General features: G+C 35.7%; 1 protein-coding gene across 4 annotated transcripts in view; it reads left to right on the forward strand.

Annotated features, from left to right (window-relative positions):
* The window catches only part of MON2 (MON2 homolog, regulator of endosome-to-Golgi trafficking), a 131,433-nt gene extending 112,426 nt beyond the window's left edge, over positions 1 to 19,007 (forward strand). For 3 of the 4 annotated variants that reach the window (XM_023225102.1, XM_023225103.1, XM_023225104.1), the window contains 5 exons: positions 2,303 to 2,363; positions 4,402 to 4,525; positions 9,863 to 10,070; positions 12,635 to 12,717; positions 17,435 to 19,007. In XM_023225102.1, coding sequence (XP_023080870.1) covers positions 2,303 to 2,363; positions 4,402 to 4,525; positions 9,863 to 10,070; positions 12,635 to 12,717; positions 17,435 to 17,598 — 640 coding nt within the window. In that variant the 3' untranslated portion in view covers positions 17,599 to 19,007. The remainder of the gene's footprint in view (positions 1 to 2,302; positions 2,364 to 4,401; positions 4,526 to 9,862; positions 10,071 to 12,634; positions 12,718 to 17,434) is intronic. The other variant, XM_031936343.1, reaches the window with a different exon arrangement.
* The last annotated feature ends 3,405 nt before the right edge of the window (positions 19,008 to 22,412 follow it).

Consider the following 22,412-nt stretch of genomic DNA (forward strand, 5'->3'; position numbering starts at 1 on the left):
GACAAAAAGTACAAATAACACTTTATCAGTTTGAAGGATCTTTTTTATTTTAAATAAAGATTCATGAAAATAAATTTTTAGCCGGGCGCGGTGGCTCAAGCCTGTAATCCCAGCACTTTGGGAGGCCGAGACGGGCGGATCACGAGGTCAGGAGATCGAGACCATCCTGGCTAACCCGGTGAAACCCCGTCTCTACTAAAAAATACAAAAAACTAGCCGGGCGAGGTGGCGGGCGCCTGTAGTCCCAGCTACTCCGGAGGCTGAGGCAGGAGAATGGCGTAAACCCGGGAGGCGGAGCTTGCGGTGAGCGGAGGACCGCCCGCCACCGCCCCCCCGCCCGGGAAGAAAGAGCAAACCCCGTCCCAAAAAAAAAAAAAAAAAAAAAAGAAAATAAATTTTTAAAGATTACTGTAGTTTTCAAATTTAAGGAATTTTAAATCTTACATGACTCATTTGTAACCTGCAGTATTGACCATTGCCCCTTATAATTTATACGTAAATTCTGTTAATCAGCATTTTTAAAAGCTCAATCGATGTTTTTGATATGTTTGCTAGTTATAAATTAAATAACTGTTAGTTATTCAGTTTTTAGTTTTATATGCTACTCTCTTCCCTCATCATATGATATCTTAAAAATCTAGTTCAGTGTTTCTGATATATGATCCAAATAGTATTAATATTATTAATGTGTGTTGAAATAAACACACTAATATACCTTAGCACATGCTGTACACACTAAAAGTATTAATATTATTAGTGTGTATAGTTCTCTAACATAGAAACATACTATAATATAGAAACAATATAGAAACACTGAACTATAATATAGAAATATACACACTAATAATATAGAAACATACACACTAATAATATTATTTTAGTTTTTTGCTTCTTCATTTTTTGTTGATAATCAACTCATCCTTAGTTACCTCCACCATCATCACAAATCTTTTAATATTACTAAGCCCTTACCTTCCTTGGTTATAAATTAAACACAACTTTTGTCTCTAGAGATGCAGATATAGTCTGTGAAGCTGCTTTGATGGCAGTGATTGTGAAATTCCTCTGATTGGTTCAGGTTTGGGTAAATTTCTTTCAATTTTTTCCTCTAGTTCCTACTACCAATTTATAGTTAGCTTAGGACTTGGACACCAGAATCTAAGTTCCATGAGAAATGGACTGAGTCTATCTTGTTCACAGCTAGATCTTGAACACCCAAGAATATAATACCTGATGCAAAGTAGTTGGTACTCAGTAGATATTTGTTGAATGAAAAATGTCCAAATCAATGAAACCACAGTCTGATGCCCATATATTCCTGTATACAAAATTGTGTATTATACTTAATATACAGAAGTGTATATTAAACCAAAATGTTCTAATACTATTTTTACATCTACAACATAAAGAATAATGTAGGTTCAAATATCAGATAAATCTAGGTTTAGATTGTGGCCTCGTCATTTATTTAAAGTGTGTTCCCAGGCATATTAGTAGGGATTCTAAGTTTCAGTTCCCTCTTCTGTTGATTATGTGATAATTACTACATGGAATTGCTATGGGAGATTAATACAAATAAAGCTCATAGTACAGTGGCTGTCTAACTTTTTAGCTGTCATTATTCTAACAGTTATTACTATCCTCTTCTCAACTGTTTTTAAATAGTATCTCGCTGTTTTTTTAACTTTATGTCCATTTTACTGTTCACTCTTATGAGCCACAGTCTGGAATCCACCTTGGTTCTCTCAGAACTATTGATTTCCTTTGTTCTTGTTGGAACAATTTTCTGCTTTAGAAAATCTGCATCAGTCCTCTTCTTTACAGATTTTCTCTCTTTATTGTAAAGATCTTTAATCCATTGTATTTGTTACAAATTAATGACTAATGGACTGTCTCTGAGTGAATAATTCAGCAGCTTCACTAAGGCTCTCTTAAATAACCACCAATATAAGTGAATTCAAGTAACACCACAATGGTAACTTCTGCTCTGCTGCAGATGATATATCTTTACCTTTCATTGTTTTTTCATTCATAATATCGAAAGAAGTTTAGTTCTACAGATTATATTTAGTTCAAGATTGGACCTAGTGTTTTTGTAGTTAGAGTATCATGTTTGTAATTAGCTTAATCATTTAAACTAATTACTTTAATTTATAATATTACTCTTCTAAATAAATAATAATGCCCCAACCTGGGTTGGAAGACATAATTTTTTGACATTTGAATACTGTTTATCTATTTTGTTTGTATTTGCAGGGAATATTTTATCTTTAAAAATCAAGTGTTTTGTTTATTTTTTTAGCATACCTCCAGATAATCTCTCTATTCAAGAGTTTCAAAGAAATGAAAATATCGATGTCGAGGTAAGGAAGCTATTTAAAATGTTTTCCTGTGACCATTTTTGAAACCAAAGAGTAAAAGTGTTTGAACTATACAGTTGCTTTTCGAATAAAGTAATAGGTTAAGATTAAAACTGAAAGCATTAAAACTCTTACAGGTTAAATGTTGATGTTTAAAGGACTGACATTTTAAAAGTGACTTCCTTAGATTTGTTACAGTCTTGTGCTTTGTGCATGTTGTCCCAAGACTTAGTTGTGTTCATTTAATAAGTTTAAAAAGAGTTGATTCAGTGAAATAAATCCATCAGTCGGGGGCATGTATTTGAGAGCTTCCTCTGCAGTTTGACATACCAGATGTTTCTGGTTCAAATTAATCAGTTGCTTGAATTTTTCAATTTTTAATCAGCTGTATATACAGCCTATGGAATTCTTAAAGCAAATAGTGTTTTTTAAAGAATATATTTTGAGGCCGGGCGCAGTGGCTCATGCCTGTAATCCCGCACTTTGGGAGGCTGAGGTGGGCGGATCACAAGGTCTGGAGATCGAGACCATCCTGGCTAACTCGGTGAAACCCCGTCTCTACTAAAAATACAAAAAATTAGCCAGGCGTGGTGGCGGGCACCTGTAGTCCCAGCTACTCGGGAGGCTGAGGCAGGAGAATGGCGTGAACCCGGGAGGCGGAGCTTGCAGTGAGCCGCTGCACTCCAGCCTGGGTGACAGAGAGAGACTCCGTCTCAAAAAAAAAAAAGAATATATTTTGAGGCTGGGAATGGTGACTCATACTTGTAATCCTAGTGCTTTGAGAGGCTGAGGCAGGAGGATTGCTTGAGACCAGGAGTTTGAGACCAGCCTATGCAACATAGCAAGACACCATCTCTACAAAAAAAAAAAAAAATTTAAGTTAATTGGGCATGGTGGTTCACACCTGTAGTCCTAGTTACTTGGGAGACTGAGGTGAGAGGATCACTTGAGCTCAGGAGTTGGAGGCTTCAGTGAGCTACGACTGTACCACTGTGCTTCAGCCTGGGCAACAGAGCAAGACCCTGTCTCTAAAAAAATAAAAGTAAAAAAATAAGAAATATATTTTAAGGATTGTAAATGGAATTTAAATAAGCAGTTCTTGTGGTTGTGGATTTTTTTGTTGATGGTTAGGGTTTGGGAGGTTTGTTTTCTTTAAGTGGGATAGAGGAACTGTAATATACATTTGGCCGGGTGCGGTGGCCCATGCCTGTAATCCCAGCACTTTGGGAGGTGGAGGTGGGCAGATCACGAGGTCAAGAGATCAAGACCGTCCTGGCTAACATGGTGAAACCTCATCTCTACTTAAAAAAAAAAAAAAATTAGCCGGGTGTGGTGGCGGGCCCCTGTAGTCCCAGCTACTCAGGAGGCTGAGGCAGGAGAATGGCGTGAACCCAGGAGGTGGAGCTTGCAGTAAGCCGAGATTGCGCCACTGCACTCCAGCCTGGGCAACCGAGCGAGACTCCATCTCAAAAATAAATAAATAAATAAATGAATAAAATATACATTTAAAATGCATAGGCATTATATGGAAACAAAATACTGCCTTTTGTGCCATTACTGTATTAAAGCTCTTGTGGACTTTAAAGGGCAAAATAACATACTACATGTTAGAAGTAAACTATTTGACAAAAATGAATATAACTTTAATTTCTCTTACAGCTGATAGTTTTTGGTTATAAAAAGTGATTTAAATGTTATTCTTAATCCTATTTAGAATATTTTAATTCTAACATGGGTAAATTTTCATATGCTGACTATTTTTCTCTAGAACCCTATTTGCAGTTATCATGCTGAAGATCAACATTTGTCCAAGTAGTAAACAGTTATGGTACTGACTATTTTGTATTAAAGTTACTAAAACAGATGAGAGAAACAGATTAGTAGTCATCCTGTATGTTAACATTAAAATGTTTGTGTACTTCTTTAAAGGAAAGTTCTTTAACTGATTTTCATTTAAAGTAAAATTGAAATTTTACTCTAGAAATTATTTTAGTCTCTTTCAAGGAAAACAATACATTTGCATTTGCCCCTTTTGTTTTAGGTAGTTCAGCTTATCAGCAACGAGATACTACCTTATGCCAATTTTATTCCTAAGGAATTTGTTGGTCAAATAATGACAATGCTTAACAAGGGCTCAATACATTCTCAGTCATCTTCATTTACAGGTATGTTATTTTAATTTTTTTAAGTATTAAAAAGTATTGAAGTACTTTTGAAGAAACTGACAGTAGAAATGTTCAATCCTATGATTTTGGTAATGTAAACTGAAGAATGGTAAGGTGATTTTTAGGATTGTAATATAAAACTAAGCTTTATGAGGAGAAATGTTATGACCTGACTATTCTGTGGAATAGAATGTTTTTATTCCATGTTTCCATTCTGTGGAATACTGTGTTTCTGATCATGTATCAGAAACACTGAACTAAATCTTTTAAATGTCGTAATTGCAAACTGTGAAGAATTAAATTGCAGAGCACTTTGTGGAATCCATGGATGTCACTGCAGGCTGACACAAGTTACCAGTTTTGTGAAGTCATAGATTGGAAAGGAATATAAAAATATGAATGTATATTCTGCTACTTAGCAGTCAATTAACTTTTGATTCTCAGTTTTGTAATCTTTAAAATGGAGATATTAATACCATCTTCTCAGGACTATAAATTACAGAGTTCATTTAAAAAAATAAGATGCCTCAACATTTTTTAAGAGAATTAACATTTACTCAGTGCCAACTATGTACAAGATACTGTGCTAGAATGTTATCTCATTTCTCACAACATTTCTGTGAGGATAGGTACGACCATATTACAGGAAAGAAAATTGATTTAGAAAGGTTGAAAAAATAAACTGCTCACAATCTTAGGACTAGAGGCCAAATTCATGCTTAAAAAAGAACTACATGCTTCTTTTCATGATGTCATGCTGCCTTAATTGGGAACTGATATATAAATTACTGTTTGTTATTAATTCTCTTTTTCTAAACCTGAGCTCAAGTCTTTTTTTTTTTTTTTTTTTTTGAGACGGAGTCTTGCTCTGTCACCCGGGCCAGAGTACAGTGGTGCAATCTCTGCTCACTGCAACCTCCATCTCCTGGGTTCAAGCAATTCTCCTGAGTAGCTGGGATTATAGGCGCCGTCTAGATAGTGGTTTACTAAAACTCTAGACTCTCATCAACTTTCTTTTTTTTTTTTTTTTTTTTGAGACGGAGTCTTGCTCTGTCACCCAGGCTGGAGTGCAGTGGCCGGATCTCAGCTCACTGCAAGCTCTGCCTCCCGGGTTCACGCCATTCTCCTGCCTCAGCCTCCTGAGTAGCTGGGACTACAGGCGCCCGCCACCTCGCCCGGCTAGTTTTTTGTATTTTTTAGTAGAGACGGGGTTTCACCGTGTTAGCCAGGATGGTCTCGATCTCCTGACCTCGTGATCCATCCGTCTCGGCCTCCCAGAGTGCTGGGATTACAGGCTTGAGCCACCGCGCCCGGCCCTCAAGTCTTAAATTGTGGCATCAGCCAGGTGCAGTGATTCATGCCCATAATCCCAACATTCTGGGATCGCTAGGTGGGATCCCAAGGTGGGAGGATCGCCTGAGGCCTCAAGTTTAAGACCAGCCTGGGCAGCATAGTGAGACTGCCTCCATCTCTACAAAAAGTTTTAAAATTAGCTGGGCATGGTGACACATGCCTGTAGTCCTAGCTACTCGGGTGGCTGAGGTGGGATGGTTTGAGCCCAGGAGGCTGAAATGACAGTTATGATTGAACCACTGCATTTAAGAGTGCACTCTGGGCAACAGAGCAAGACTCTTGTCTCATATATATGTATATATGATTTAAAAACTATACTTTGGGAGGCCAAGACGGGCAGATCACTTAAGGTCAGGAGTTCAAGACCAACCTGACCAACATGGTGAAACCCTGCCTCCACTAAAAATAAAAAAATTAGCCGGGTGTGATGGCATGTGTCTGTTATTCCAGCTACACAGGAAACTGAGGCAGGAAAATTGCTTGAATCCGGGAAGCAGAGGTTGCTGTGAGCCGGGATCACACTACTGTGTTCCAGCCTGGGAGACAGAGCAAGACTGTCTCAAAAAGAAAAAAGGAAAAAAAAAAAAAAAAACTATAAATTTGTGCCATGCAGATCCTTAATCCTCAGAATTTACTAGAGCCTTAACTAGCTTCTCCTATTTTATGCTGAGCATTTTAAAGAGCATTTATGTGTACAGTTTGACCACTAGATGTCTCTCATACTGCTTACTTCACATTCTAGGTTTTTTTTTTTTTTAGCCCAGTTTTTAAAACTGGCCTGGTAAAGTACGGGGTTAGCAAACATGAGAATCTCAGGGGGAAAATTTTAAAGCCCACTTATCTTAACGTAGCCAACTTTTTATTATTAAGAGTATGTGAAAATATTTAATTTTTAATAAAATACACCTTAAGAACAATAGTCACAATTAGGCATAAATGTTCAAAGTTAAATAAGGGCTGTTGAGTTACCAAGTATACTTTTCCTGGCAGTTTTCTGATAATATATCTTGCTATTTATAGTATTAAATTTATCAAGACAAGAAAGGTGCATGGACATTCTTTCAGTGACTTTGCCATATGACGCATGTCTTCTCAGCATTAACTTAGAGTTTTCTAACACCTGGGAAAGCTTCACGTGTGAGTCCTTCACCACCACAACAATGCTCCTGCTCATTCCTCTCATCAGACAAGGGCAATTTTGCAAGGGTTTCAATGGGAAATCATTAGGCATCCACTTTACAGTTGTAATTTGGCTCCTTTTGGTTTATTTTTGTTTCGGATCTTAACATACCATTGAAGGACAGCCTTTGTCTTCAGTTAATAGTGTAAAAAAAATAGCATTGACATGGTTAAGTTCCCAGGACCTCAGTTTTTTACAGATAAACTAAATGGCTGGTATCATTGCTTACAAAAGTGTCTTGAACTTGACTGAGCTTATGTTGAGAAATAAAGTTTGTAGTTTTCATTTAAAAAAAAAAAATTGGAATTTTCCTTAAACGTATGCATACAAAACTGTTCCTTGCTAAACAAGGCCAACCTGTAAACACAGAGGTTCCAGTGATGATTGGCCTTTTGCTTTTAAGTATGATCTGATAGTCAGAGCTCACAGACATTTGAGGAAATTCTCTAACACAAAAGAGAAAGACCAAAACAAATGAAGAGGGAGTAAAAGACATTGAGAGGAAACAGATAAAATGTGCAGTCACTGAAAGCATAAAACTACAGTTAGGATGATCAAAGAGATAAAAGACTACAGCAATGAAACAATTTTAAAATGCTATATAAAAGGAGCAGTAGAAAAAGAAAGAAGGCTGGGCACGGTGGCTCCCAGCATTTGGGAGGCCAAGGCAGGAGGCTCACAGGAGCTTGAGACCGGCCTAAGCAACATGGCAAAACCCCATCTCTGCAAAGAATACAAATATTAGCTGGGCGAGATAGTACATGACTGTAGTCCCAGCTACTTGGGAGGCTGAGGTGGGCGGATCACCTGAGCACAGGAGAACAAAGCTGCAATGAGCTGTGATTGCACCACTGTACTCCAGCCTGGGTGACAGACTAGAGACTCTGTCTTTTTCAAAAACAAAAAAACAAGACAAGAAAGAACTCATAGAAACTAAAGATGTGATGATAAGTTAAGTGAAAGGTTGAAAGGAGAAGTAAAATGAATCCAGGGAGTCTAATATCTGACAAAGAGAGAACAAAGAAAATCTAGGAGAAGGAATTATCAAGGAAATAAACTGAAGAACTGAAGAAAAAAACTTCCAGATTAAAAATAGTCAGTGCCAAAAACAGTGAAAGAAAAAAGACCCACAATCAGGCATGTCATTATGAAATATCAGAATACCTGGGATAAAGATAAGACCCTAAAAGATTTCAGAAAGAAAAAAAAAAGTTCAGTACGAAAGACATTGGAGGCCAGGCACAGTGACTTATGCCTGTAATCCTAGCACTTTCGGAGGGCAAGACAGGTGATCGCTTGAAGTCAAGAGTTCAAGACTATCCTGGCCAACACAGTGAAACCCTGTCTCTACTTAAAAAAAATACAAAAATTAGCCATGTGTGTGCCTGTAGTCCCAGCTACTCGGGAGTACGAGGTGGGAGGATCTCTTGAACCTGGGAGGCGGAGGTTGCAGTAAGCTGAGGTCATGCCACTGCACTCCAGCCAGGGCAACAGAGTGAAGACCCTGTCTCAAAAAAAAAAAAAGAAAAAAACCACACACACACAAAAAAAACAGACATTGGAATTCTCAGAGGCGGTATTGGATGCTAAAAGACATTGAAGCAGTTGTAAATGGAAAGGACTTTTAACATGGAAGCTCCATGTTAAAAACTCATACTGTTGGCCAAGTATGAGTGTAAAACAGTAATTCTCCAATTTCAGCATGCATCATAATCAACCAGAGAACAAGCAATTGCTGAACTGTACCTCCTGAATTTCTGATTCAGTAAGACTGGGCGGCATGTGAATGTACATTTCTAACAAGTTTTCTGGTAATGCTGATGCTGCAGGGCACATTTTTGAGTACCATAATATGTGACATTTTCAGAGGTACATGCTCTCAAAAGTTTTACTTCTCATTCATTCTTTCTTAGAAAGCTACTTCAAAATATGCTCTGTAAAAACAAAGTGGTAAACCAAGGAAAAATAAGGCATGAGGCTGGGCGCCGTGGCTGACGCCTGTAATCCCAGCACTTTGGGAGGCCAAATGGGCGGATCACGAGGTCAGGAGATCAAGACCATCCTGGCTAACACAGTGAAACACCAACTCTACTAAAAAATACAAAAATAGCTGGGTGTGGTGGCACGTGCCTGTAGTCCCAGCTATTCAGGAGGCTGAGGCAGGAGAATTACTTGAACCCAGGAGGAGGAGGTTGTGGTGAGCCAAGATTGCGCCAGTGCACTCCTGCCTGGGCAACAAGAGAAGACTCCGTCTCAAAAAAAAAAAAAAGGAGAAAAAGAAGGCATGAGATCTTGGAAGTGGGATCTAACTCAAGAGATAATGGAAACAATTTCCAGGGTGATGGCAAAGACTAGTTTCAGGATATGACAGAACAGCATGTCTAGAGAGCAACTGCCAGACTGGAGCAGAGGTCACATTCCAGGAAAGAAGTTGGGAGAGGGAAAAAGAGAGAAAAAGAGATTACTGCAAGTTTGACCACATGAAAAACTATTGTGAAGTATATTTTATAGTGCTGTTTTATAGTATAGAAAGACCAAGTCAAGAAATATGTTGAATAGAAGTGATGAGGATCTTGCCTTGTTTTTGATCTTGTGAGGGGGAATTTGTTTCTCTGTCTCTCTCTTCACACACACATACACACACAACACAATTTCACTATATGTATGCTATTAGCTATAGATTGTTCTAGATGCCTTTCACCAGATTGAGGAATTTCCCTCTATTCCTAGTTTGCTAAGCATTGTTATCATTAAAGCTCATTGATTTAACTTTTATTAACCATCAAAATTTGTTAATTTTACAGAAGCAGAGATTGATATTCGTTTGAGAGAGGAATTTTCTAAAATGTGTTTTGAAACATTGCTTCAGTTTTCCTTCAGTAATAAAGTCACAACACCTCAAGAAGGCTACATCTCACGAATGGCACTCTCAGTGCTTTTAAAGAGGTCCCAAGATGTACTACATCGCTATATAGAGGATGAAAGATTAAGTGGTAAATGCCCTCTTCCAAGGTATATATTCAATTTTATTAAATAAATGTATTGTTGTACTAATTGTTGGTAACAAGGAAAATTCTGAAAAGCAAGTATTTTTGTAAGTGATCTGAACTAAGCTGAAGTTGTTTATAATCTTAGTTATCCCATATGATGTAAATATTCACAGGTTTTCCTGCAGATATATTAACATGTTTTGTTATGGGGTACTTTTTTAGACCCATCATGGAGGTTTTGTAACATATGATACATAGGTACCAAATTATCTTTTTGAATTTAAAAAAAAAAATAAACTGAATTCCAACATATATCTTCTTCCAGAGATTTCTAGATAAGGACTTGTGGATCTGTATGAACACATGATATTATTTCTCTATAGTGAAAATCGTAAATCATATTTTAGGAATATCCTAGTTTGTTTTACAGTCATTTGCAGGTTTCTCTCTGTGTCAGCTAGCCTGATCTTAAGTCTTCTTTTCATCCAATCTGCTTAATTAAGCCCATGGACCTAAACTGATTTATTTCTCATCTATTCATTGCTGTGTCAGTGGAAGGGGTGCTAGGCTCTCCTGGTCAGCCAAGGCTAATCAGAGTTGGAGTACAGACCAGAATTCAACAAAGGATGCAGTCATAAATTAGGGTTAGGTTGCAAATCTACTATTTTAATGTGGAAATTAGAGTTTAAGACATAGCGAATGAAGCCAACAGAAAATAACATGGGAAAACATAGTTATCACAGTCAGGAAAGACAAAAATCATTGCTCCCATCTCATAAGGTAGGACTAGAGAGGCAAATCACCAGCATTAAATCTTTGTGCACATTTTAATTTACTTATAATAAATTTCTGAAGTTGGAATTGACCTGTCAAAAGACACAGACATTTTATAGCTTTTGATATGCATTAACCAAATTTCCCAACAGAGATTTATACCAGTTTACATTCTCCCAGGAATGTGTGACTGTCCCTTTCCTCAATTTTTAGCATTTTAAAATTATTTGCCAGTTTATCATTTATCTTTTTCTAATTTGGTGAATGAAAAATAGTCATCATTTGCTTTCGTTTTTTAATTACCAATGCATATTAGCTATTTGTATTCTTCTTTTAGGATCCAGTGTATTTTGAATTTCTAGAACATAAATTATAACTTCTCATACTCAAATTTATACACAAAAACACTCCAAAGACAGATGTTAGTAATTTGGTTATGGGCATGATTGAAAATTGATTTCTGAAGTATACTTGGAAATGCGGTAATAAGGTTGTTTTGAGTGGAATATTGTTAGAATATATTTATGTATTATAAAATATTATTTGATTTCAGAAGAAAACTTTCACTTTATTTTTTAATGTTCTAAGTCTTTACTTTTTAACAACTACCTTTAAATTGAGCCTTATTTATAATTGTCCTGTGAAGTTATATTGTATCATTCTGTGTTCCTTGCAGTATCATTAAATTGTTTTCTAAAAAGCTACATTGCAACACAATAAAATACTTCAATATTTACAATAGGAAGTCTTGAAATAGCACCCTGACGTGGTATTAGAAAAGTCTTATCTGTAGAATAACACAGATGCACACCAGGAATGGGGAGGGATGAGGGCGGGCCATAGACCAGATGAGCTTTGTTTCTGTGAGTAGAAAGAAGGGAATCAAGCTACTCTTGTTGACCCTTTACTCCAAGTTCATTCTTCATTGCTAATGTCTCCAAATAGTGCTACCTTAGGATTGATCTCCAGCATGTTTCTTGTTTGTAGTATTAGAAAGTTAAATAAGTACCATTGTAATTTTGAAGATACTTTCATCAGCATGGTAAAATATATGCCATGTGGTAATAGTAGTCTTGTTTCCATTTAAACTTTGGCAAAGCTCTTTTAGTACTAATTAGTTTAAAAAAAAAAAAAAAAGACTTGTAGAGAAGTTTTGAAAGCATATATTATAAAATGTTTTAAGGGCAGAGCACAGTAGCTCATGCCTGTAATCCTAGCACTTTAGGAGGCTGAGGCAGGAGGATCACTTTGCAGGGGGATCACTTGAGCCTAGGAGTTCGAGACCAGCATGGGCAGCATAGCAAGACTTTGTTTCTACTTAAAAAAAATAAAAATTAGCCAGACAACGTGGCATGCACCTGTAGTCCCAACAACTCAGGAGGCTAAGTGGGAGGATCACTTGAGCCCAAGTCAAGGCTGCAGTGAGCTGTGATCTCACCGTTGCACTCCAGCCTAAGTGACAGCAAGACCCTGTCTCAAAAAATCAATAAATAAAAATAAAACATTTTAATTTTAAGTAGTTACATGAAATATCTTACAAATAAATTTAATTTTTCATGAGTAGATTGCCCCACCCCTTTCTTAATTGATAAATTATGGCAAGAATAACTACAAATTTGATTTGCACATTGAAGTACATATAAATAAAATGATGTTTACTTTTATATGCATTTAAAACTAACATTAACCTTGCATTGTATTGTGTTCAGTATTTTTTAAAAGTTCATCTATTTGCACAAACTTAGTTTAAAAAACAAACACACCTGGTAACTTTAAAATCTTAATGGAAATGATTTCCTATCTCTTTTTTAGGCAACAAGTAACAGAAATTATATTTGTTTTAAAAGCAGTCAGTACTCTTATTGATTCACTTAAGAAAACTCAGCCTGAGAATGGTAAGTGCTTAGAAACTCAGTTATTTTAAATTCATAGCATTTATGTTCTATTTGTGATGGACTTTTGTATTACTATTAATTTAACTGAATTATAGGAACATAACAGTCATTAGACTTCTTTTCTCCAGTTCTCATGACAACAAAACATCAAGTCCATTAGGATGTCAATTAAGTACAATTAATTTGTAATGTTTTCATTTTTTATGAGGCAGTCTACCTGACTTTTTTTTTTTTTTAACTAAATTGTTCTGAAGTCAGGGTATTGCAAGAACAATCCATATTTCATATATATATATATTTTTTTTTTTTTTTTTTTGAGACGGAGTCTCGCTCTGTCGCCCAGGCTGGAGTGCAGTGGCCGGATCTCAGCTCACTGCAAGCTCCGCCTCCTGGGTTCACGCCATTCTCCTGCCTCAGCCTCCCGAGTAGCTGGGACTACAGGCGCCCGCCAACACGCCCGGCTAATTTTTTGTATTTTAGTAGAGACGGGGTTTCACCGTGTTAGCCAGGATGGTCTCGATCTCCTGACCTTGTGATCCGCCCGTCTCGGCCTCCCAAAGTGCTGGGATTACAGGCTTGAGCCACCGCGCCCGGCCTATTTCATATATTTTTTAATGTAGATCATTGACTTATTTGGGGAGAGATGGAAAAGGGCTTTATCTTCTGTTTGTACTGATTTACTTTATAGATACAAACTGTATAAATAATTTTGAATCATTTTTATCATTCTTTCTCATTTATTTTCCCTTTCTGTTATTCATTCCTATCCAGTCCATTCTTTACATGATAGCCAGAAATGATTTTTCTATAGTAGGGCTTTGATCATTTATTTCCTCATCCTCTCAAAGCAAAAAAGTGTTTTTCATTTACTCCTTCCTACCAAGCTGCAAAAAATACTGCACTCTGACTCCATTCTAGTCACACTTTATTTTCCACAATAGATTTCATTTCCCCTACTCTCCACTAAACTAAAATTCTCAATCTTCCCAAATTTTTCCATTGGGAAAAATTGTTTATTCCATTATCCAGCTTGTATCAACCTGTTTGGAATACCACCCTACTTTTAAACCTTGTTTTTGATCTCTTAAAGGTAAATAATTCATCTTTTCATTGAATGCAAAGCTTTTTTATGTGTACTTGTCTTGAAGCACTCTATTTGTATTACAATTATGCATGTACATGACTCATCTCCCTTTACATTGTTAAGATTTTTTGAGAGGATTTTCAGACCATGTTTTGTTCTATTTTGAATCCTCTACAACATTGCTTTCAAAGTATGGTTTGTTGGACCAGCCATTGATTGGCTTCGACAGTTTTGTTACTGGTCTGGGACAAGATAGTGAGCTGGCATCAGAATATAAATCAGATGTGTCACTAAACACACGGCTTGGTTCAGCTGACTTTTTTTTATACAAGAAGACATTGGTAAAGAAGAAAGCAGCGTGTTGGTTTACATTCTGGCACAAGCTTATTTTGTAGCAGATTGGCACTTTAAGGAGCATTACTTTCAATACCCAAGAAAAAAGGAGATTCCTAGTAAATTAATGAATGAGTTGTAGGATATTTATTCCTGTCAACTATTATATAAGTGGAGTAAATATGTATTTTTCTTTTCTTAAAATTCACCCATTGGTACTTTGGCCTAGAAAGGGTATTATACTAAATCTTAAGAGGCAGTACACTTTTATTTATTCAACCCAAAGGGAGGGATGGAATTTCTAAGAAAAAGCCTGGGGCAATGTCCTGAATTTATCCTATTAGAGTTCAGATTTGGGTTTTCCTAAAATAGTGTTCTGGGCTGGTGCAGTGGCTCACACGTGCAATCCCAACACTTTGGGAGCCTGAGGTGGGAGGATTGCTTGAGTCTAGCAGTCTGAGACCATCCTGGACAATGTAGTCAGACCCCATCTTTTTTTTAAAAAAAAAAAAAAGAAGAACCAGAACGTGTATAAAGGGAGAAAAGGAAGCAAAAACTCAGTAAAAAGGTTATATGTATAAGACATTGTAGTAATAGATGATTTAACTAAATGAATGTTAAAAATTGTTTAATAGAGTTTGAATTATGTCTCTGCGTCTATGAAGTAAAAATTTGAATGTAAGCATATAAGATGATATAACATTTTAGGACGCTGTGGTAAGCTTTATTAAGAAAAGAATGACTTCCTTATTTGTTTTGGGGCTTTTTTGTGAGAAAAGATGCATTTGTTAGACTTATTTTTGTTTGGGGAGTTTTTTGTTTTTTGTCTTTTTTCAGACAGGCTCTTGCTCTGTCACCCAGGCTGGGGTGCAATGGTGTGATCGACGCTAACTGCGGCCTTGACCTCCTGGGTTCAAGCGATCTTCCCATCTTAGCCTCCCAAGTAGCTGGGACTGCAGACACGTGCCACCACATTCTGCTAATTGTTTTGTATTTTCAGTAGAGATAGGGTCTTGCCATGTTGGCCAGGCTGGTCTCATACTCCTAAGCTCAAGCAGTCTGCCCACCTTCGCCTCCAAACTGCTGGGATTGCAGGCATGAACCACTGCCCCCCAGCTGAGATTTTGTTTTCATCATTTTACTTGATCTTTATTTAAAATTTTAAATAGGTAGTATACATACACATAGTCCAAAAATCCAAAACTGTAAAATGATATATAGGGAAAAGTTTTAATATGATCTTTTCCTTATTCTTTATCTGCCCAGTTCTTACTTTACCACAGACAACCATTTTTATTAGTTTGTGGATCCCTGCAGAAGTTTATTATCTAAATACAAAGCACATATTCTAACACTCCCCCATCCCTGTTTTGTACACAAATGAATATTTGTACACAATGAGTTTTGTACACAAATGAATATTTAGACAGAGTCTTGCTCTGTTGCCCAGGCTGGCATGCAGTGGCGCAATCTCAGCTCACTGAAACCTCTGCCTGCCAGGTTTAAACAATTCTCCAGCCTCAGCCTCCTGAGTAGCTGGGACCACCGCGTCTGGCTAATTTTTGTATTTTTAGTAGAGATGGGGTTTCACTATGTTGGCCAGGCCTGACCTCAGGTGATCCGCCCACTTTGGCCTCCCAAAGTGCTAGGATTACAGGCGTGAGACACCACGCCAGCCTAAAACATATTTTAATTTAAGAAATTGGACTTGCTTCCTTTGAGTTTAAGATGTCATCTTAACGTACTTTTGTGTTTTACCCTAATAAACCAAGAGTTAATTTGGTCAGTTGACTCTCCATCTGGGACAACCTAGACAGGTTTCATTCTATCTAATCTTTTGTTAAATGATTAGTGTAAAGTTTCACAGGAGACAACTGAAGCAGACTTTTTAAAACTTCTTAGACAGTGGCTTTTAGACTTTTGTATTCTGTTAAGCAGCAAAAATTTTTACAAATGAAATGTGATGTGAATTCCCAACATATTAAAACAGAGAAAAGCAGAACAGCTCCAGCCTGACTCCTCACCCTCAGCAATACCCATCAGCCCCATTCCCCGTTTCTTATCACACCCACCCTGAGGAAGCTCCTGTTTGGGAAAAGAGGTTAAATTAACAGTATGGCATTTTTCCAAGATATGTACTAAGGCATGAACATTGATGATGTGTGATATCAGTAGATATTGGATGGAAAAAACTCCATAATTAAATTTGGGAACACTGGGTTAAAGTTAAATTTGTTCTTTTACTACAAGCCCTTAATAAATTGATATGAAGACTTTGTCTCCAAAAGGTGAGAGATATGAAACATCTGCCAAACTACTTTATCATGAGCTTTTTCCTAAGAAGTAAACTGAGGAACACTAGTTTGAGAAACTCATTTCTTTATTTTACAGTGGGAGAAGTAAGATAAAGAGAAATTAAATGACTTGACCAGGGACACCCATCATTGCCTTATTTGAGAAAGAATTTTAGGCAATTGACATCCAGTAAATTGTAGTGAGAAACAGAATCAAAGCTCTCTACATGTAGTGTTTATTTTTCTTTAATACTATAAAGCCTTTTAGATTTGAGACTTGTTTCACAAAATTTTAAAAATATCTAAGTCTAAAAAAAATCTTGCATATTGGGTGCCCAACATTATGCACAATACTTACAGGAAAATGTAACTAATTGGGATGTAACACTTTTGTCCATTCAGTAGCAATAGCATTCAGCTGTACTATTTGTTCATGATAGTGGTGAAGAAGACAGACATGGTTCCTCCCCACTCAAGTCTACATCTAATGATATACATTAAAGATTAGCAAACAGTACAAGACAAGAATGAATCTGTTTGTGACAGTTTGTAATTAAAAGTAATATCAAAGATATTACTGGGAAAATCATTAAACATATTTTGTATTTCAAAAGATTTCTACTTTTAGCAGACAACTGAAAGTTTCTAATTCTTGAAATGTACACTACATCCTCTGGCAATTATATTAAAAATGACAAAAGTTTGGATTATTCTGAATTGCTTTGTTAGGTTTCAGAGCCTTCGCAAATTGAAATACCATTTAAAATGTACTTTATCAAATTTATTGTTACTGATGACTGCACACTGAACATATATTTTTTCCTATACCTTATTAAATATAGCAGGAAATCTTTGAAAAATTAAAAATATAAGATACAAGCTTGTAGAATCTTCGTATTTCAGAATTTTTTCTTTACATTCAGTTTAAAGGATTGTGTTCCTGTTAATTGAATAATCTCTGCTGTTTAATTCTACCATTTTGAGGTTTTATACTTTTGCATTACAGTTGATGGAAATACTTGGGCACAAGTAATTGCCTTATACCCAACTTTAGTAGAATGCATCACCTGCTCTTCTTCTGAAGTCTGTTCTGCACTTAAAGAGGCACTAGTTCCCTTTAAGGATTTCATGCAACCACCAGCATCCAGGGTTCAAAATGGAGAGTCTTGACCGGCTACAATATATTTGAAAGAAGGAAGATATTCTAAAAAATGTTTGCTCCCAAGTGAGTCTTCTGTGAAAAGGACATTTCTTACCGCAAATAATTCTTGGCAGCTGTTGTTGGCCTCCTTTAAATTGTACTTACCTAAGTTCAGTAATTCATATTACAAGCTTGCACATCAACAAAGGCTCCTGAATGAACAGCAGTGTAAGGCTTTAATAAATTAAACTGATGGGAGGGATAATTAACACTACAATATACATGCTATCATATCTCCAATTGGTGATTTAAAGTGAGCTTATGTACAGTTTATGGTGTATGTGGTTAATGATGTACTTTTTAAAAAGAAAGAAGAGATATTTCAATTCAGTCAGATTTATTAGGCTGGTGTTTTTGCACCCTTTTTCAAGTACAAAATTGTACTAGAATTTTATGCAAGATGGTACTGTAACATTCCATATTATCTATAACCAGCCTTTGTTAACAAAGGGAACTTACTTGTGTGTATAATAAATGGTACAGTTCTGTATAAAATAGTTGCATTTATTTAAATTTTAAAAGTATTGATAATGTTAAATGCTTAAAGCTCTATTTATTATTAATACAAAATTGTTTGCTTACATTTTTACTTATAATTTGCCTTCTTATGTGGCGGATAAGCTCACCATATGATCATGCAGTTAGCTTCATGCTTATTTTAAATGTATTATTAGTGACCATTAAACATCTGACCAGTAAGGTCATGTGAACACAGCAGCAAATAGTTTATGATTTGCTGATTTTGCAACTTTGAAATATAGGTTCTTAATACATAGATACATATTGTAGCACTATGACTTCATCATACCTCATTTCTTTAAATAGCTGTGCAAGCTTTCACTGAAGTCTGTCTGTTTTTTATATTTGCTGTCTGGATTTTAAAGATTTTTCATATTTTATATTTCTACTGATTTTGTTTCCCCTGACAACATTTGTCACTGTCTTTGAATTATGACCCAGGCAAGATGATTTCAGATTTTCTAAAATTTTGCCTGTGAGGTTTTGTTCATATCAGTGCTTCATTTTGTAATGTCTTCTCAAGAAAAATACCTATGTTAACTCACAAGTATAAAATATGTGTGTATTATAAAACAATGAAAAGTGTATTTTTGGAGATAGTCAAACATTTAGAAGTGCAGTGAACTTGCTGTCATGGAGTAAAATGCTAATTATGTTTCACTTTCCTATCCTAGTGAAAAAAAAAAGTGCTCTTGAGTACAATACCTTAATTATTTCTTAAAATACTGACTTTGACCTAGCTCACTGTATTTTTTATTTACTGGATTATGGATTATAATATTTTTCTTCTGAGTTAAATTTTCATAATTTATGTGAAGACACAAAGATGTTTAAAACAATGATTATTCATAAGAAATCATAATGGTCTCGGTATTATTTTAGTGTATTGGAAGGTCTTTGATCTTAATAGAATTTACAAATTTCAGCTTCTCCAGAATAATCATAAAACTGCAAAAAGATATTAGAATTGAGTCGTGATTGAGATAGTTTTGAGGCTATTATAATTGTATAATTATTTAATTTGTACTATTATCTGTAAAATGTGGTAAGATCTTTATTTGAGGGGATATTTTTATTTACATGAATTACTGAATTTCTATTTTATTATTTCACCTAAAATTAAGGTAAAATATGACATTTCATAAGTTCTGCTTTCAGCATTTTCCTTAAAGTTGTAAAAAATAATCATTCAAGCTGTGTACTTATTTTCTATATTGGGGTATGTTAAATTGAGGATTAGAAAAATCCACATAATCACTGATAAAGCATTGAAACAGAATAACCCAAGGGTAGGGTACCGATTCAGTAACATGTTAAAAATATTGCCATGCATTTATTCAAAGGAAAATGGTCTATACTTGAGAAATAACAGATCAGTTGCAATTAAGATAATTAAATAGTTAAACATGAGTGAAGTGTATGCAATATACATTTATATGAACCAAAGCTTGCTTTATCAGGACCATGCCCTACAGTTCAAAACATAAACATAGTGAATGTGTTAATATCATATAATAAGGTAATAAATGCCAGTCTTAGTATGAAGCAAGTGGGTGGCCCCCTTGGTAGTATAATTTGACAGGCTTTTCCTCCAGAGTATTTCCTGTCACCCTCCAAGAGATACTACACTAATTCATTCCCTTGAGTCAAGCATTCCTCTATGTTGCATTTTCTAAAATATTCTGATTACTAGTATGGAACACATTGTCCTTTCCTTGTTAGTATGAATTGAGTTCTTCAGTGACCAGAAGAACTGGGGTGTGTAAAATTATTAGATGCCAGGAGTTTCAAAAAGGAAGCTCTCAAAGATAAGGTCATTTTATGGCACAATTGCATCTATAACCAGCCCTTTAAACAGTAGTAAAAATGTCCTTTGTGATACTGACTAGAAATACTATGAGTTTTTTTTTTTTTTTTTTTTTTTTTTTTTTTATCCTTTTGAGACAGAGGCTCGCTTTGTCACCCAGGCTGGAGTGCAGTGGCATGATCTTGGCTCACTGCAACCTCTGCCTCCCGGGTTCAAGTGATCTCCTGCTTCAGATTCCCAAGTAACTGGGATTACAGACATGCCACCATGCCCGGCTAATGTTTTTATATTTTTAGTAGAGATGAGGTTTCACCATTTTGGCCATGCTAGTCTCGAACTCCTGACCTCAGGTAATCTGCCCGCCTTGGCCTCCCAAAGTGCTGACGTTACAGGCATGAGCCACTGCGCCTGGCCAATACCATGAGTTTTAAGCCTCACATCATCACTTGTTATCACTGCCAGTGCCTGTCTTATTCATATTGCTGGACAGCAGGCATATGCCACCAATTGTATGATTAATAAAGTCTTTTTCTAGCCATTTTGTCCATTATAAAGGAAATAAACTAATTGTTAACTTGCATAGATTACTTCTTAGTTTCCTATGATGCTACCACTGCCAAGGGAAAAAAAATACATCATTTTGTAATGTCTTTAGTATTTCTTTATAACTAGTGTTAAGGTTTTGTTAATTTTATTGTATACATTTGTAACATTGTTTATTAGGAGCCTTTTAGGTTCCAAAACAAACAAAAGGCATAAAAGTCTGGCTTAGAGAGAACCACTTTTCACTTGCTTTCATTTTTAATTTTATTCACTTACCAGCTAACATCTCTCTTGTTTCTTGTTTTTTCCATATATGGTTATTGATTCAACTCTTGCTATATTCCTTAAATTTGTATGTATCATCAGAAGAAAGAGATGAACAATTTAGTGTAAATATTCATCTAATTGAATTGAACAATTCAATTAGATGAATATTTTATTCTGGAGAATTATATTCAGTTAAATTATTTCTACGGCAGGCCAATAACAACTAGATTATTTGTCCTTTCTCAATATGATTTTAAAGAGTATTTTGTTTTATTGTCACAATAATTGGGTACCACTAGTCCCAGGTAACCATTGAGCCAAAGGATCAGTTAAGAAACAGTTAAGGATGAATTAGCATAAGTTGTGGAGCACTGTTAGAAAACAACTCAAAAGTATATTCTTTATTAATAAGGTGGTCATTATTACATTAGTGTCAATGAAGGGCAGTGTAGTTATTTTATAATGACTAATATTTTCTCCCCAAATACAGAATAATTCAGATGGGCAACCAAGTTTTCAAGAGACTGCTGTAGGTGAAGTCTGTCTAGCCAAGGCAAAACACTTACAGGAGCCCCTAACTGTGCCACCCTTGGAATGGGTTAGTGTGCAGGCTCAGAATATTGTAGATTACAGTTTTTCATAGAAAACTACCACACATGTAGACAAAAATGATCTCTGAAAGCATTGCCAGCAGCTAGGTATGTTCCTTAGATTTCCACTTAGGTTTGGCATTTTGGCAGATAGCTGATCTTGTATAAAGTATCACATTTTACTATGCTTAGTGTTCCTGGGTTGTATTTATCTACATTATTGAGGGAATTTTTCTTTTAAAAAAATTATCCTTCATGAGAAGAATGGGAGTTCATACCACATAGTATTTTACCAATTTATATAAAGTGGGGAACGTCTTTTAATACTTCATGATCATTTGAATTAAAGTTTTTGTATCTCTGGAAAGTAGAATAGTGCTTTCATTTGAATGAAAAGTGTTTATAGAGTCAGAAAAAGAGATAACGTCTTTGTATCTTGATTTATATACAGACCCATTTCAGAGGGGGTTAAATGTCTTACAAATCCAGTAATTTTGAATAACAATGTTGGCTATTTAAAAGAACATGTGACAAGTTCTATATGAATATTCTTGGTCATCTCGACTAATTCTGAGGCAATGATGGACGGAGACTCTACCTCTTATTTAACTCTAGGCATGTTGACTTTTCAAAGCGATTTCCTTATTTCTAAACAAAGATGTTGATCAATTAGTTACTAATTCTTTAGAGGAAAAAATGTGTAATTTGAGTGTGGAGTTGATTTTATAATGACAGGGTAATTATTCAAGTTGTTTGATAAATTTATTACTATATCATAAAAGAGATCTTTGACTATTTTTCTTCCTTTTTCTTGGATATTACTTTCTTCCCTCCCCCTTCTCTCTTTTGTGTTTTTTTCCTTGTTAAATTTTATGTTTACGTTACCATCTTTCTTATACTTTCCCCTGATTTTTCTCTTTTAATTCCTCTTTCATTCTTTGCCTCTTCTCTTTCAGCTCTTTCTCTAATTGTGCCTATTCCTTGCTCAGAAAAAGTGGAGCTGTTAGTGGTAGAACCACTGCTCATTGCCTTCCTGTTAAATGAGATTCTAGAAATA

Source organism: Piliocolobus tephrosceles, chromosome 10, assembly GCF_002776525.5.
Source record: "Piliocolobus tephrosceles isolate RC106 chromosome 10, ASM277652v3, whole genome shotgun sequence".
Lineage (NCBI taxonomy): Eukaryota > Metazoa > Chordata > Mammalia > Primates > Cercopithecidae > Piliocolobus > Piliocolobus tephrosceles.